The sequence below is a fragment of the Aotus nancymaae genome, unplaced genomic scaffold (assembly GCF_030222135.1).
Source record: "Aotus nancymaae isolate 86718 unplaced genomic scaffold, 86718_ANA_hifiasm-v0.15.2.pri h1tg000058l, whole genome shotgun sequence".
Taxonomy (NCBI): Eukaryota; Metazoa; Chordata; class Mammalia; order Primates; family Aotidae; genus Aotus; species Aotus nancymaae.
Genome location: NW_026988472.1, coordinates 7,076,457 through 7,093,530, shown reverse-complemented (window position 1 = coordinate 7,093,530; position 17,074 = coordinate 7,076,457). Strand labels below are relative to the sequence as shown.

Below are 17,074 nucleotides of genomic sequence, written 5' to 3'. Positions count from 1 at the left end.
TAATGCCTCTGTCAGGGATCATGAGTGACTCCATGGGTGTGGTTTGAGAATCTCTGGATGAACCTACACGTAGGACGGTAAAATGTTTCATTTCACAAAATTGATGGAGGGAGAAAGAGGAAAGAGCAATGACTATGCAGGCTGGTTGTCAGCTGACGTCTCCAGAATCTTCATATTTCTTTTTTTCCTTTGAGACAGAGTCTTGCCCTGTTGCCCAGGCTGGAGTGCAGTAGTGTAATCTCAGCTTACTACAGCCTCCACCTCCTGGGTTCAAATGATTCTCCTGCTTCAGCCTCTCTAGTGGCTGGAACTACAAGTGCCCACCACCACACCCAGCTAATTTTTTTGTATTTTCAGTAGAGCTGGGGTTTTGCCATGTTGGCGGGGCTGGTCTCTAACTCCTGATCTCAGGTGATCAGCCCGCCTCGGCCTCCCAAAGGGTGGGATTACAGGTATGAACCACCACGCCCAGCCCTCATTTCTTCCTATAAAGGTGTTGTTGGCTGGGCACAGTGGCTCATGCCGGTAATCCCAACAATTTAGGAGGCTGAAGCACGAGGAACACTTTGAGCTCAGGAGTTCGAGACCAGCCTAGGCAACATGGTGAAACCCCGTCTCTATAAAAAATACAAAAGTTAGCCAGGCATGGTGGCTCTCGCCTGTAGCGTAAGCTGCCCGGGAGGCTGAGGCTGGAGGGACAATTGAGCCCAGGAAACGGAGGTTGCAGTGAGCTAACATTCTGCCACTGCACACCGGACTGGGCAACAGAGCAAGACCCTGCCTCAACAAAAAAAGGGGGGAAAGGGTTGTGAGGACTTTTTTCTCTCTGAGAATTAGCTTCTCCATGTAGAAATAGATCCTGAGAGAATCCTTGTGACACCTGAAAATTGGCTGGGTGGTAATTGGGGTAGGATAGTTTTCCCGCTGGGCAGGGTGGCTCACACCTGTAATCCCAGCACTTTGGGAGGCCAAGGTGGGTGGATCACGAGGTCAAGGGATCCAGACCATCCTGGCCAACATGGTGAAACTCCATCTCTACTAAAAATACAAAAATTAGCCGGGTATGGTGGTGGGCACCTGTAATCCCAGCTACTCGGGAGGCTGAGGCAGGAGAATCGCTTGAACCCGGGAGGCAGAGGTTGCAGTGAGCCGAGATCGCACTATTGCACTCCAGCCTGGGCAACAAGAGCAAAACTCCGTCTCACAAAAAAAAAATCATTTTCCACACGTTTCACACATAAGCGTTTGTGTAATACGGTGGTGGCCCAAAGGATGTCAGGGAACTAACTCGTAGGGAAGATAGATTTCAATTTCTGAAAGATTAACCCTTTCTGGGGTGTGTGTGTGTGTGTGTGTGTGTGTGTGTGTGTGTGTGTGTGCAGTACATATTCAAACTGTTTCTGATTTGGTTCTTTCCTACCCCGGTGTGTGCTGGTAGCCACAATTTGGTGAATAAACGTTCAGAGGACCAGCATCCTCTCAAGAAAACTAGTGAATTCTTGGTTTCCAAGTTTGTCAAAAGAATAGAGCCTGGGAGGCTGGTCCGAAGTTTCCATTTAGCATTTAATGTCAATTTTTGGTTGCATTCATCTAAGATGTATTTATCAAAAGAATACAGAGAGATACCCTTATTGCAAAATATGCCATTGGGTTTTTTCACTTAACCTACAGCAAGATTGACTTCTTTCCCTCGGGAGTATAGTTCTGTGAGCTTTAACACAGGCTTACGTTCTTGTCACCACCATCACCACGGTCAGGATGCAGAACAGTCCCATCACCCCAGGACACTCCCTGGAACTGCCCCATCGCGGTTACCCCTCCCTCACCCGCATCCCTGGTGTAAAGTGATCTGTTTCCTTCCCTCTAGTTTTGTCTGGGGGAGAGTGTCGTGTCAGTGACGCCATATGGTTTGTGGCCTTGTGAGGTGGGCTTCCTTCTTTTGGCCTGATGAACATGTTGAGTGAGTGTCGGATGCTTCTGTCCTAGGCTGAAAAAGCAGTTTCACTGTGTGGAAGATCACAGGTGTTCAGCCAGCCTTCCACCAAAGGACGTTTTCCTCTCTCCAGTTTGGGGCAGTTTTGCATCGAGCTGCTTTTATCATTCAGTGCGAGCTCTTTTGTGAACCTAAGTTTTTGTATTTCTCTAGGGTAGATCCCCAGGAGTGGGATGGCTGGGTCCTATGGTAAACATCTGTTTCACCTACAAGAAACTGCCAAGATGCTTCTCCAAGTTGCTCTGCTATTTCGCCCTCCCAGCTGCAAAGTGTGAGAGTTCCAGTCGCCCAGCATGTTCTCCTCGCTTGGCGTTGCCAGTACTCACGATGTTAATTTGCGTTCCCCTAGTGCTCAGTGACGTTAAATATGGTTTCATGTGCTCCCGTTCAAGTCTTTCCCCCATTTTCTAGTTGGGGTGTTGATTTTCTTATTGTGGAGTTTTGATAATGTGCCATGTATTTTGGATGTGAGATCTCAGTCAGGTCAATGATTCTCAAACATTTCCTCCTAGTGGTGCAACTTTGATTTTCTTTTTCGGAACACACTAGCTCTTACACAGCCAAGGTTTTATTTTATTGTCTCTTATTGATTGATTGATGATTTTGAGACAGGGTCTCGCTCTGTAGCCCAGACTGGAGGGCAGTGGCTCGATCTCGGCTCACTTCAACCTCTGCCTACTGGGCTCAAGTGATTCGCCTGCCTCAGCCTCCACAGTAGCTGGGGACTACACGCATGTGCCACCGTGCCAGCTAATTTTTATATTTTTTGGCACAGACAGGGTTTCACCATGTTGGCCAGTCTGGTCTCGAACACCTGCACTCAAGTGAACCAGCCACCTCAGCCTCCGGCAGTGTTGGAATTATAGGCAGGAGCCACCGTGCCCGGCCGGACCTAGAGTTTTAAATTTTGCCAGAATTCTATTCATCCATCTTTCCCTTCCATGGATCGTGCATCTCACGTCATGTCCTAGCCTCCCCTCACAAAGATGTCCTCCTACGGTTTCTTTCCAAAAGTCTTAGTATTGAACTTTGCCGTGTAGGTCTCTGAAGCATTTTTCCTCAACTGCACATAAAGGTTGAGGTTGAGGCGCATCTCCTCGCATAAGGACACGGTGCCTCGTGTATTGTAAAGCTTATCCTTTCTCCATTGGATTCCCTCTCACATCCGTGTCAAAACTGACTGGCCACATCTCTGTGGATGGATTCATGGACTCTGCTTTCTTCCATGGATCTATATGTCTACCCCTGTAATCCAGCAATCTCCATTATTACAGCTTTAGAGCAAATGTGAAAATCCAATAACACGATCTCTCTGAATCCCTTCTGCTTTTTGGAACATCGGCTATTCCACGTGAATTGTCGAATCTGCTTGTTTATATGTGTAAATGTCCCTCAAGGATTCTGACTGGCAGGCACTGCATTCATTCTACACATCAAGTTGGGGACAGTTGACTTTTTCCCTTCTTGAGTCTTTAAATCTGGGAACACATTGTTTCTCTCCATTTAACCAAATCTTCTTTGATCTCTTCATTACTGTTTTGTAGTTTTCGGTACACAGACCCATTCCATGTGTTTAAGCTCTATACGTAACGGTCTCACTGTGTTTGTAGCTTTTGTAAACGGTATTCTTTCTTAAATTTAGGTTTCCAGTTACTCATGGGATTGTTTTCCGTGTGTTGACTTTCTCTCCTGTATCGCTGCTAAGCTCTCATTAATGAGCACTAAGGTCTTATTGGCTCTGAGAGTCTGGGGGAGATGCATGGCTTGTTCCATGTAGACGATCACATGACCTACGAAAAAGAGTACTTTGGTTTCTTGCTGTCTCCGGTGCGTGCCGTGACTCTTCTGGCACTATAGCACTGACTAGGCCTCCAGCGTGACGTTGAATAGACGTCCCTGCCTGGTTCACATCCTCAGGCAGAAAGCATCCAGTCTTTGACCATTGAGTGGCTTGTTAGTTGTAGGTTTGACTGTTTACGGCCTTTTTGTGGGGGAGGAAGTTGTCTTGTGTCCCTAGGGTGCTAGTTTTTATATCACCAGTGGACTTTGAATCTAGTCAGATGGTTTTTCTGCATAGCTTGATGTGATCCTGTCATTTTTGTTCTTCACCTGATCTCTCAATCTGTGGATTACATTGATGGATTTTCAGGTATGGGAAGAACAGTCCTCACATTCCCTCTATAAAACCCAGTTGATCGTGGCTCATTCTTCTTCTCACATATTGCTCCATTCAAACTGCTAGGTTTTTGTTGAATACTTTGGTGCCTGTGTTAGGAAAGAATATTGGTCTGTCATTTTCTTGGTATCCCTGCGGTGCTGGTCTCATAAAATCGGTGGGACGCATTCCCTCTGCTTTGTTTCCTAGAAGAAGTTGTGTAAGTTGCTGCTATTTCTTCATTTAATGTTTGTTAGAATTTGCCAGAAAAACTGTCTTGGCCCAGAGATGTCTTTGCAAATGTGTTTACCTGTGAATTCAGTTTATTTAAAACATACAGGACCGTGCACACAGTTCAGTGTTTGAAATCCATCCTATGTGAGTTTTGGTAGCTTGTGGTTTTCGAGTATGTGCTACATTTCCTCTGACCTGTGCAATGTGAAGCTGTAGAATCACGTGTATTCTTACCATGTTGACCATTTTATGTTTTCTGTGTCTGGAGTGAAATCTCTTCTTGCGTTCCTGATATTGGTAACTTGTTTCTTTGCCCTGTTTCCCCCCAGTCAGTCCTGCCACGTGTTTATCACTTCAAAGAACCAGCTTTTGGACTAATTGAATTCCTGTATGTTTTTTTCTGTTTGAAGTCTCCTGGGGGTTTTTGCTTCTGTTGCTTAGCAAAATAAATTCTTATCTACAGTAGGAATTCGGAGACGATTTCCATAGGTATGAGCAGCCTTTTTGACTAGACACAAACCCAGTGCAGGAAGACGAACATGCAAAAGGGTGTGCCCCCATGGTGCAAACGCTTACAATTGAGTAAAAGTCTCCCTTGTGAATGGAAGAAAATAAACGCTCATGGGGAGAGCACCTGTGAGTCACGCATTGATTATTCTTCAGATGATGCTTGGGAAGGGTTTGGAAAATGTCAGCGGGGAATCAGCATCACCGAACTGCATCGCATCCTTTTGCACCCCGGGTCACGTGGATGCATTAATTGGTATCATTTCTCAGTCCTTTATTAGATGGCATTAGTATTCTCAGCTGCTGAGATGTATGATCTCACATCGTCCTCAGAAGAAGCCTAGAAGGGGGTGTCTGTATAATCCCCATTTGACGCACAGGAAGTGGAGGGACAGAGAGGTTGAGTCAGATGAATAATCATGTGTTTTCTTGTTGTCTTATCACCTTGTGTTGCAGTCTGGGTTCTGCCTGCACACATTCCTCGCTACCTTCTTGGTGTCTGAGAACCTCCAGCTTCACCACCCTTTCTAGACCCAAGGGCCTGGTGGAGCTTCCAGCTGGGACCACACCTCCATGGATCCACTCCAGAAACAGAATCCAGCATCGCCTTCTAAATCTTTCCCGATGGCAGCTGCAGAGACTTCCCGGGAAGGCCCAGCGCCCTCGCAGCCTTCGTACTCGGAGCAGCTGATGATGGGCCTCAGTAACCTGAGCCCTAGTCCTGGCCTCAGTAACCCGAGCCCCGGTCCTGGCCTCAGTAGCCTGAGCCTGGGCCCTGGCCCCAGCAGCCTGAGCCCCGGCCCTGGCCCCAGCCACTCCGCGCCTCTCCCCGAGGGGCTGCTCCACCAGCGGTACAGAGAGGAGAAGACGCTCGAAGAGCAGCGGTGGGAGAGGCTGGAATTCCTTCAGAGGAAGAAAGCATTCCTGAGGCACGTGAGGAGGAGACACCGCGATCACATGGCCCCCTACGCTGTTGGGAGGGAAGCCAGAATCTCCCCGTTAGGTGACAGAGGTCAGAATCGATTCCGATGTGAATGTCGATACTGCCAGAGCCACAGGCCGAATCTTTCTGGGATCCCTGGGGAGAGGAACAGGGCCCCACTTCCCTCCTCCTGGGAGACGCTGGTGCAGGGCCTCAGTGGCTTGACCCTGAACCTAGGTACCAACCAGCCCGGGCCTCTGCCTGAAGCGGCGCTCCAGCCGCAGGAGGCAGAGGAGAAGCGTCAGCGAGAGAGGCAGCAGGAGAGCAAAATAATGTTTCAGAGGCTGCTCAAGCAGTGGTTAGAGGAAAACTGAGATGCGCACCCACCTGGGATGGAGACCCGGAGGGACTCAGACGGAGCCCGCGTGTTGGCAGCGCCTGGGCGTGGGACCATTTTGGGGACGAAACAGCAAGCTGCGGTCGGATGAGTGCCAGGACCCGTTTACGGGGACACGTGGGAATCCTCCCAGCATGACGCTTGACCGACCCCAGGAAGGTCCTCATCTTTGGTGCCTGCCATTCTCAGATGGCCGCGAGGCATCCTGTGGCAAGGGACACTGCGTCCCAGCGGTCCCCGCCGCGTCTCACCTGCCTCCCGTGATGCATGTTGTCGCTTTCCCACCCTGGACCTCCGTCTCTCTTCCCTTCCTGCTGTCCGTAAGAGATCACATGTCAGTGTAGTGTGAATGCCTTGTCGCTGTCCTATATGCTTTTGCACCACTGAGTTGACTGCCTCCGAGACGCAGTACTAGGCCTGCTGACATGCAGCGCGCTGCCCTGAGATCCAGTTTCAAGAACGGGCAGCTAAACACAGTGTGGGAAAGGGATGTGGAATGAGAACTTGGTGGTCCGCCGCTGTACTGTTTGCGTAAACTTTTATGTATGTGGTAAGCTACGTGTATATCAATGTCGCCTTGCCCCTAACAGTCGAGTAGTATTCTCCCTTGCAGGAATTTCTGATGGGGTTCCTCATCACCAATACCAAATAAATACATGTAGGAATGGAAAATAGGTGTAGAATTCAGGTTTGTTCCTCCGTATTGATTTTTCTCGTTAGATCTGGGCTGGCTCCCTTGAAATCTCCCAGCAGCGGATCCGGGCTTATTGAGGGAAGCTCTAAGCTGTGGAGACTGGGAACGGGGGAGGGAGGGCACCAGAGAACACAGCCCAGTCACTGGATGCGGCGAGACCAGCAGCCAGGCAGCACCACGGCTTCGAAGAGAGGCTTCCTGCCCACAGGAGACGTGGAAGCAGAGTCTGCCGCCCACGGTGAGAGCCCTGCGTGTTGGCGCCAGTGCTGGTGCCCCGGCCTGGGGGATGCGGGGCTGGCCATTGCTTGCGGTGTGGTACGCCCGGGTGGGTGAACCTGAGCAGCAGTTTGCAACTGCTTCGTGAGAACCAGAGCGTCCTTGGGTTCTTCCAGAATCTAACTGGGATTATTTAGACATCTGTGTCTTTTGATTGCAGGAAGAACCAATGACTAAATCTACCTTTCTTTTAACCTCTGCAGAATCCTGAGGTGTGACCCCAGCCAGTACCCGCATGACTCCTCTGAACTGAAAACAAACTCTGCTTTGTGCCAGTCCGTTTTTAGGTATTCCCCAGAGCTGTCTCGCTGCAAAAGCCTGTATGCCTACTGCCAACAGAAGTGGCTTGAAAACAAGTAAGTGTTTTAGATTCTGATGCTGGGATCTCATGAGAGAGCTTGACAGTTGAGGTGACCCAGCTCCAGGGAGAAGGTAAAAAAAGGAAAAAAGCAGGGCTTTTCCCTCTTGAAACACAAAGGCCTAAATGCAGACCAGTGAATTGAGGAGGGTTTCAAAGGGGTTCGAGGCCTTGCCCTTTGGCCTATGTTTCCTAGGGTTCTGACAGTATTTTCCCCACTTTCACATATTAGCTGCCTTCCTCCACTTCCACAGACCCATCCTCTAGCAACATTTTCAGTTCCACTGTATGAATTTGGAAAGCAGAACACCAGAGAAGTTAGGGAACCAGCCCATGGCACCAGCAGAACTAGCACACGAACCTAGGCAGGCTGGGATCGGAGGTGGCCCCCTTCGGCAGTTCACCTCTGTGAAGGCTGTGGGTGAACTGCCTAGAGCAGGGCCTTTGGTGGTCATTTCATAGCTGGTAGCACCAAATCTTGACGAGACCCGTTGCCGAATCCTCCGCACGGTGCCGTGGGGCAGGTACAATCATCCCCACCTTGCGGAGAGTTTGTGGAGGTCCTAAAGCGGTGGCCGGGGATGCATGCCTCTGTCTGACTCCCCAGCCACCGAAATGCTGTCTCGCAGACCTTCTCAGTCAGCCCAGCAGGCACACCCGGTCCGTGCTACCAGTGATAGCATTTCAGCAATCATCAGGGTTTCCATTTCCTCACCCTGCCTCTCTCCCTTGCGGGCTTCGTCGACTGTCATGCTGGGGAGGTCAGGAGGAGTCACAGAGGTAGCCCTGCTCTGGCTGATTGATTGATTGATCAGGGAGAGAGATCAGACCCCGTCTTAGTCTCTGTCCTTCCGCTATATCATGAAATACCACAGGCTGGGTGCTCTGGATTAGATGTGGCGTGTTTATCCCTACCAAGAGTCAGGTTGAAGTTTAACGCCCAGTGCTGCAGTGTTGGGAGGTGGGTCCTAGAGGGAGGTGTTTGGGTCATGGTGAGGATCCCTCATGAAAGACTCAGTGTCCTGTGATGCCATCCTTCTGGGCTGAGTTCTTGCTCTCACGGGTATGGATTAGTTGGCAGGAGAGCGGGTTGTTCACAGGAGTCTGGCCTCCCCGGATTCTCTCTCCCTTCCTCCTTCCTATGTGATCTCATTGCACACGCCGGCTCCCCCTCCACTTCCCACCATGAGTTGAAGCAGCCCGAGGCCCTCCCCAGATGCAGTTGCCCAAGACTGAATGTTTTGGCCACCAGAATTGTGAGCCAGATAAACCGATTTTTTTCTTTTTAAAAGATGTATTTATTTTAATTTTTTTAGACACAGGGTCATGCTCTGTTGCCCAGAGGAGAGCCCAGTAGCACGATCATGGCTCAGTGCAGCCTTGAATTCCTGGCTCGAGTGATCCTCCCACCAGAGCCTCCCGAGTAGCTCAAGCCTGTGCCACCATGCCAGGCCAAGTTTTAAGTTTTTTGTAGAGACAGCGTCTGGCTATCTTGCCCAGGCTGATCTCCAGCTTCTGGCCTCAAGGGATCCTCCCCGCTCGGCCTCCCAGAGTGATGGGAGCCACCGGCATGAGCCACCGTGCCTGGCCTCCAATTTTCTTTAGAAATTACCCAGTCTCAGGTATTCTGAGATAACAAAGCAAAATGGACCAAGAAAGCAGGCAATTTGTAATGGAAACAAATTTATTTCTCATGACCCTGGATGCTGGGATGTCCAAAACAAAAGTCCCAGTATCTGGTATCTGGCAAGAGTCTTCATCCATCATGAATATTCCTGCAAAAATCCCCAGCAAAATATTAGCAAACCCCAATCCAATTCCTCACAGGGCAAAAGGTGGAAGGGCAAGCCGGGAAGAGTGTTATGTCCTCGCATAGCAGAAGAGGAAAAGAGAGAACAAACCACTGCTGCAAGCTCCTTTCATTCTCTCACGAGGGCTCTGCCGTGATGGCCTGAACACCTGCCGTCGTTCCACACCTCCCAACACTGCTGCAGTGGGGATTAATTTCACCGTGAGTTTTGGAGGGAACACAAACATTGAAACCCTAGCAGATACGCATCGTTGTGTGAGAGAACAGGTGGCTGATCCTGTGTGGTCCCGGTCCCAGGAGATGAAAGGAGTGAGGAGGATCTGAGTTGGAAAAAGCAGACATCAGGGGCTTCCTTGGGGAGCTCACAGATGCTCAGTGCCACGGGGTTTTGGGTCTCCAGGAACAGGCATGGAAAATGGGTGAGTAGAGGAAACTGAGGCACTCTGCACACGCGCCACGTCCTCACCTCCAGGTCTTTATCCCTATACCTGTCTATGGGGGACGGAGGGGACCTGGTGGTCGTGTCTGAGACACCATCCTATCCCAAGTTACAGACTAGGACGTGCAGTCCTGTGATGTCCACAGATGTCCAGTATGCGAAATTCTACAGCAGAGGCCGAACCCAAACCAAAGGCACCGGCAGGCGAGAAAGGATGGGGACAGAGAAAGGTGCAAGTGCAATGATCACGTGGGACATCTGAGTAGACCTGGAGCGGGTAAGGAAATAGACTACATTAAACATCTTCCCACTAGGGACAGTCTAGGCTCCGCCGCCTCATTAGTGAAGTCTGTCCGACATTTACAAAATACATGATACCAACTCTTCATGGATTCTTTCAGAATATAGAGGAGGAGGGAACACTTCCCAACTCACCCTCTGAAAATTTTATTACTCTGCTCCTAAAGCCAGACAGAGGCTGGGGGCGGTGGCTCACGACTGTAATCCCAGCACTTTGGGAGTCCGAGGTGGGTGGATCACCTGAGGCCAGGAGTTCTTGACCAGCCTGACTAACCATGGTGAAACCCTGACTCTACTAAAACTAGAAAAATTAGCCAGGTATGGTGGTGGGCACCTGTATTCCCAGCTACTCAGGAGGCTGAGGCAGGAGCATCGCTTGAACCTGGGAGGTGGAGGTTGCAGTGAGTCCAGATTGCACCTCTGCACTCCATCCTGGATTGGCACAGTGAGACTTGTCTCAAAAACATAATAATAGTAATAAAGCAAGACACAGACAGCAATAATAATAATAAAGCAAGACAGAGAGAGCAGAAGGATACCTTAAACCAACATCCATCATGAATATGCCTGCAAAAATCCCCAGCAAAATATTAGCAAACTAATCCAGTCATACGTACAGTGGGCTATGCAACATGACCAAGTGTCATTTATTCTAGGAATGCAGGACTGGCTTAACATTCAAATTTCAGTTAAGGTAATCTACCCTGCTGATATAATAGAGAACGGGAACTAGATCATCATCATCACAGACAGAGAAAAGCATTTGACGGTATCCGAGATCCATTCGTGATAAAACCACGCCTATACACAGACATGTACTCCAATGTTTGCTGCAGCATTTTTCAGGAAGGCCCCAGAGTGGAAACAAGCCAAATGTCTACCAGTGGGTAAAAGGATAAAGAAGTGGTATATCCATATAGCCGAATGTTACTGAGCCGTGACGAGGAACACGCTACCGATGCATGTGGCAGCGTGTTTGAGCCTCTAACACGTTATGCTAATTGACAGATGTCAGACACAAAAGACCACTTATTGCACAAGTCAGTTTATAGGAAATGCCCAGAGAGGCAGCTCTACAGAGAGAAAAAGTAGCTTACTGGTTGCCTGGGCAGGCCTGGCGGTAAACTAACGGCGATTGACTGCTGCTAGCGGGTACCAGAGATCTTTCTGGGGTGATGGAAGTACTCTGAAACTGGATGGTGGTGAGAGCTACAAAACTGTCAGTTTACTAAAACTCACTGTATTGTTCCCTTGACATATGTGAAGTTTGTGGCAAACAAATTATACCTTAGTAAAGCCATTTAAGAAACTGTAGTACAGGCTGGGCGTGGTGGCTCACACCTGTGATCCCAGCGCCTTGGGCGGCGAGGCGGGCGGATCACCTGAGGGCGGGAGTTTGAGACCAGCCTGACCAACAGACAGAAACCCTGTCTCTACTAAAAATACAAAATTAGCCTGGCGTGGGGGTGCGTGCCTGTAATCCCAGCTACTCAGGAGGCTGAGGCAGGAGAATCTCTTGGACTCAGGAGGCGGAGGCTGCCGTGAGGCTAGATCACACCATTGCACTCTAGCCTGGGCCACAAGCAAAATTCGTCAAAAAAAAAAAAAAAAAAAAAAAAGTACTGCAAATGTGACCATAAGTCCTTGAGGAAAGGGTATGCAGTTTTGTTTTGTTTTGTTTTGTTTTGTTTTTTTTACAACAGTAAGCAATATCCTCTCTCTTTCCCTCTTCTGCGTCCCGCCTACATGTCCCGCCTGGTCGCCTGTCTCCTCCACGTACACTTGATGCTCCAGCCAGATAGACTGTGCACACCTGGGCAGAGGGAGTGCTGGTGAGTGCATGTGTCTACATGTGTGTCTGTGTACGGTGTGTGCGCGTTCCTGCGCAGGCACTCTGTGGGTGCACGCTCTAGTGACTGTACATCCCCTGTCTGTGGGCAGGCTCCCGTAATCCATGCTGCCTCCTGAATTCCACGGCTGGTTTTTCTGTTTGCCAATCTCAGGGACCTGGCTTCGGTTTCCCTGGTAACCAACCTCAGTCCTCAGCTTCAACCTCTGAGCACAGGAAGACATCCAGAGTGGGGAGGGGTGGTGTCTCACCCACAGGGTCCCTGCCAGAGCTGAGCCCCCCGATGGGATGAGTGGCAGCACGGTTACCAAGACAACAGAACCTCTCCACCCCTTCCCACCTGCAAGGCTCTTCTCTCTCTCCTGGGCCTGCCGAGTATCAGGTTGGAAAGGGAAAGCTGTGGCATAAACACTCTCCTAAGTCTTTCAACCTGCTCCAGATGTGGCTGTAGAATACATACGTTAAAAGATGGTCTTGAAAAAGAAGGCGGCCGGGCGTGGTGGCTCCCGCCCGTAATCCCAGCACTTTGGGAGGCCGAGGCGGGCCGATCACGAGGTCAGGAGTTCGAGACCATCCTGGCCAACATGGTGAACCCCCGTCTCTACTAAAAATACAAAAAATTAGCTGGGCATGTTGGCACACATCTAATCCCAGTTACTCTGGAGGCTGAGGCAGGGGAATCGCTTGAACCCGGGAGGCGGAGGTTGCAGTGAGCCAAGATCGCACCACTGCACTCCAGCCTGGTGACAGAGCAAGACTCTGTCTTAAAAAAAAAAAAAAAAGAGAGGGCAACCCACACGTTTTTTTCCAATTCATTAACTGCAAGCAAGGCTATGAAGTCCAAGGTTATATTTTAAAAAGAGGACAGGAGAAGGGAAGTGTGTGCTTATGTGTCTCAACGTCAGCTGTGCGTCAGGTCTCTCGTGGAGCATTTGTCCAAGAGCAGATGCCGGGCCCTATCCCCCGAGAGTCTGACTTAGCATGTCTGGAATGGGGCCCCAGCGTGAGTATCATCTTACAGCTCCTCTTATGAAAGCCAAGGTGGCAGCTGCAGAAAGGGAACCATCCTCACAGGAAGAAAAGCGTATCTGAAAGGTCCCGCGTCAGAGGACAAGCAGGACGTCATTGTTCCCTGATATGCTGGTAGTTTCTAGGGCTAATAGATTTCCCGGGCTAAGGAAAGGTAAAAACCATTCACAGAAGCGTGAGTGCATGTTTTACAGCTGACACTGTGCTTGCTTTCCTCCTTATTCCTGAAATCAAAATTTTGACGGGAACGTGCTGCATTTGCCAATGAAACATATCACTTGTTATTTCTGGCGAGAATCTCGTATGCTTGAGGTATTTTCAAGGTGAGTAAAACATCGCATAGGTACCTTTACGAGACATCACACGATAGTTCTTTAAATCTAGACATGGCTCAGATTCGTATCAGCTGATGTGGATGAATCAGCTCCCAGGCTTATGTATTGAGTGTGTTGAGACGCATGGTTCACATTTTATTATAATTAGTGATATCAGATGAATCCTTCTGCTTAGATAAAGGGCCATATAGGACTAGGTAATATATACGATGAAAAATACAATTCAGCCATCCCTTGTTTCATGTGCTCCGTGGAGACCCACCTCCACAAACTTCTCTTTTTTCTTCAGCTGTTTCTTCTGAATATTAAGCTCTGTGTCTCTAAATGATGGGCTCCTACTGCTATGTCCCGATCTAGGGATTTAGAGGTTATCTGTTGAGTGCTCAGAGGAGATGAGCATTTCGGTGTCTGAGATACATTCCAGGGCCAGAGTCCGCCCTTTGGCCTTCCCTGTGGGGGCCACCAGAGTCTCTGCCAATACGAAGCCTTCACAGGAGACTCTTTCCTCATCTGTGGCAATGTGGAGGTCACGGTTGCCTTTTTCCAAAGCCTGCAGAGTCACGGGGTGATCAGCAGCCAACCTAGCAGAATTCCTGGGTTCTGGGGATCAGGAACTGAGTGGACGGCAGTGCCAACCCATGAGACAAGGGACACGGTCGGGGGGGTCACCCGCTGATTTTTTGGGCTTGTGGGATATCTGAATGGAAATGCTCCTTAAACCATGCCCTTTGGGGGCTCTGGGGCTCATCTGGGATTTTCCCAGTGGAGTTCCTGATGGAGGAATCCATCAGCACACAAGCAGAGAAGGACGGAACCAACTCTGGGTGGCGATGTGGGCACCCAGGGTCACCTACAGAATGAGGAGCGTCCAGGCCAAAGGTTGCAAGCCAGGAAATAACAACACTTTTGAGATAGTCAATGTAAAAGGACCAAGGAGAAGACTCAGAAGTAATGGCCTCGGGGTGGAAGGAAAGTCAGGGGCGGCTTCACAGATGCTGAGAAACAGCGTATTGAAAAAGGGAACGTGAACTGTGGCCAGGACAGCATTGGGTACTTTGATTTGGCATTGCAGAACCAGTTGGAGATTCCAGCTGGGGAACGTTGTGTGGCTGTGGGGCTCACTGAGAAGGAAGCAGGCAGAGGTAACCATTAACTCTGCTGCCGTGGTCTACGGGTTCAAGAACCTTGGCTTGAAAGGGTTCAGAGACCCGGGCTGAGGGAAGCTTAGGGCTGAGGACTCGTCAGGGTGTGTCGTCTTCTCCTCCCCAAACAGGTGAGAGGAAAATCATGAGGTTCAGGTGCCAGACATGCATGACGATCTCGAGGCCTGGTAATAGATGGCCCAGGCAGACAGGTATATGAGCCTCGTGGCGTTTCTCTGAAGTTGAGCATAGAGGAACAGCGGTTTGCAAGCAGCGGTGGGGTTGCAGGAAGGCTCCTACCACCACTGTCCTTCCCTCTTTCTTACCACCGTGACCCGTGGTGGGGGCCGAGAGACACCTCACCTTCTGTGGAAATGGCCTAAAGGGATGGTGTCCACAGATTGCAAGAGCGTGACCTAAGTCGGTAGAGTGTGCAATCGGGCAGGCAGGAGTTGAGAATATGTGAAAGGTGGCATCAGAGGGAGGAGGAATCCCGCTGGGGGAGCATGGAGCAGTCTTGTGATGAGAGTGGTGGACCTACGGGGCTTGGAGTTGGGGTGATGGAAGGGGCTGGGTACATGGGGCACTTGGCTGGTCTGGAGATTCAGACCGAATGCCTGGTGCGAGGAGGTTTCTCTGCTTGGGACGACAGAAGCATGAGGAGCCATCAGAAGCCAGAAGAGGTTGGTCATGTCTGTGGCCCTGGCCAGGATGGACTTCCAGCCTCCTTAAACCTAAGCCCTACGGTGAGAGTGGCCTCATAGTGTCATCCCTGGTGGTGAGGAGGCTGTGCTTTTGGGCCCATCAGGGGAGGATCAGAGACACTTTGCCACAGGGTGACACAACAGAACTCCCCTGGGATTCCGGCCTCTGCAAAGCTGGGGTAGCAGGGTCTGAGTCCTCAGATCACCACGATGGGGCTGCAAGGAGCCCTGTGCTCCGGTATTCTTTGCAAGTGCAAGTAGAGCCCCGAGTCTGGAGGTTCACATGTCTTGCAGCAGGGCACCTGTACCAGGCCGCCGTACATCATGGTGGGCTGTGCTCCCCAGTGAAGGAGCAGGGTGCAGTCCAAGAAAGATTCCGGCCATCACTACCTGGCCACAGCCCAGGTGCCATTGGGAACTGAAGGCCTTTGTCAAGGAAACCCGTCGTTGCAAAGCTCCTTAAACTGTCTTTGACTGGTGTGGGTGGGGGCGGGGGGTCTCCAGGTATCTACCTGGGAGGTAGCCCCTATAAGGAAAGGGGACCACATGGGGCATGAGTGTGACAAGAGGAGAAGCAAGCCCTTCGTCCAAATTGACCCTTGAGAGATCCCAGGATGAGACCTAAGGGCCCTGGGAGCCTTGTTTTTGGGTCTGGTTTCTGGTGTACCTTTGCCAGCCTCTAGGGCCTCAGAGCGCTGCTGGGGCATGAAGAAGAAGTGCAGCAGAAGTCGTGACTTTCTCAAGAGCCCAATCAGAATCTGGAAGCGGTGGCGTGGCCTTGGAGTTCCAGGTACTCGAGAGGCTGAGGTGGGAGGACGGCTTGAGCCGAGGAGTTCAAGGCTGTAGTGAGCTATGTATGCACCACTGTACTTTAGCCTGGGTGACAGAGCAAAACCTTATCTCAAAAAAGAACCAACAAACCCCGAATCAGGCAATGCGTATAGAAATGTTCGCTAAATCGTACACCTCCATGTAAACTAAGAGGGGTGTTACTGATTTTGCTTCTGCGACCTAACTGTAGCTGCTGCTTCTATTAGTAACAGAATTCTATTATTAAATGAAACCACACTCAGAGGACCCAAGATAGCTGACTCGCCCAGGGCTGGAGAAGCGGGACCTGCCCCAAGGGCCGTGCCCGTGCACGAGGGCGCGTGGCGTCTGTGAGACATGAGGTTCTACCTTGGAGAATGGGTTTCTGCCAGAATACGATGATGGGAGACAATTCTAGGTCTGTCAGGAGCCACTGAAATTCTCCCCTGTACCTGTCAGCTCTTGAGAGGAAACTGGCATTGTGTACATTTCAAAGAAATAAGAAGGGGAAAAAACCCTCCTCCTCCTTTTTTTTTTTTTCTTTTGAGAGAGTCGCGTCGCCCAGGCTGGAGTGCAGTGGCACAATCTCGGCTCACTGCAACCTCCGCCTCCCGGGTTCAAGCGATTCTCCTGCCTCAGCCTCCCGAGTAGCTGGGCTTCAGGTACGTGCCACCACGCCCGGCTGATTTTTTGTATTTTTAGTAGAGACGGAGTTTCACCGTGTCAGCCAGGATGGTCTCCACCTCCTGACCTCATGATCTGCCCGCCTCGGCCTCCCAAAGTGCTGGGATTACAGGCGTGAGCCACTGCACCCGGCCGCCCTCCTTGTTTTAATAGGAAATTTTGTCTTGCTGCGTTTCTTCCAGACATTGTTCTCTGGCTGTAGAAACATTTTCTCACACCACCCTCCAGGGCTCAGGCCCTGGGAAGTGTGGCCTATCTTAATAAAGAACACTGGAGCCCGGCATGGCTGGGACGGCAGTGATGGCCCTCAAGGAGGCCCTGCTCACCTCAGTGACAGCTCTCATTGGCTGTTCCACTCTGCGTGTCTCTCTGGTTTCTCCTCTTTCTGTACTCTGTTTGAGGGGGGCGGTCTATTTATGGGGAGTTAAAATCGTCT

The 17,074-nt window shown here is 50.4% G+C and overlaps 1 protein-coding gene across 4 annotated transcripts in view; it reads left to right on the top strand.

Annotated features, from left to right (window-relative positions):
- The window catches only part of LOC135269896 (protein FAM156A/FAM156B), a 32,204-nt gene extending 25,324 nt beyond the window's left edge, over window positions 1-6,880 (top strand). For all 4 annotated transcript variants that reach the window (XM_064364341.1, XM_064364342.1, XM_064364344.1 and 1 more), the window contains one exon: window positions 5,346-6,880. In XM_064364341.1, coding sequence (XP_064220411.1) covers window positions 5,463-6,185 — 723 coding nt within the window. In that variant the 5' untranslated portion in view covers window positions 5,346-5,462 and the 3' untranslated portion in view covers window positions 6,186-6,880. The remainder of the gene's footprint in view (window positions 1-5,345) is intronic.
- Window positions 6,881-17,074: the final 10,194 nt, after the last annotated feature.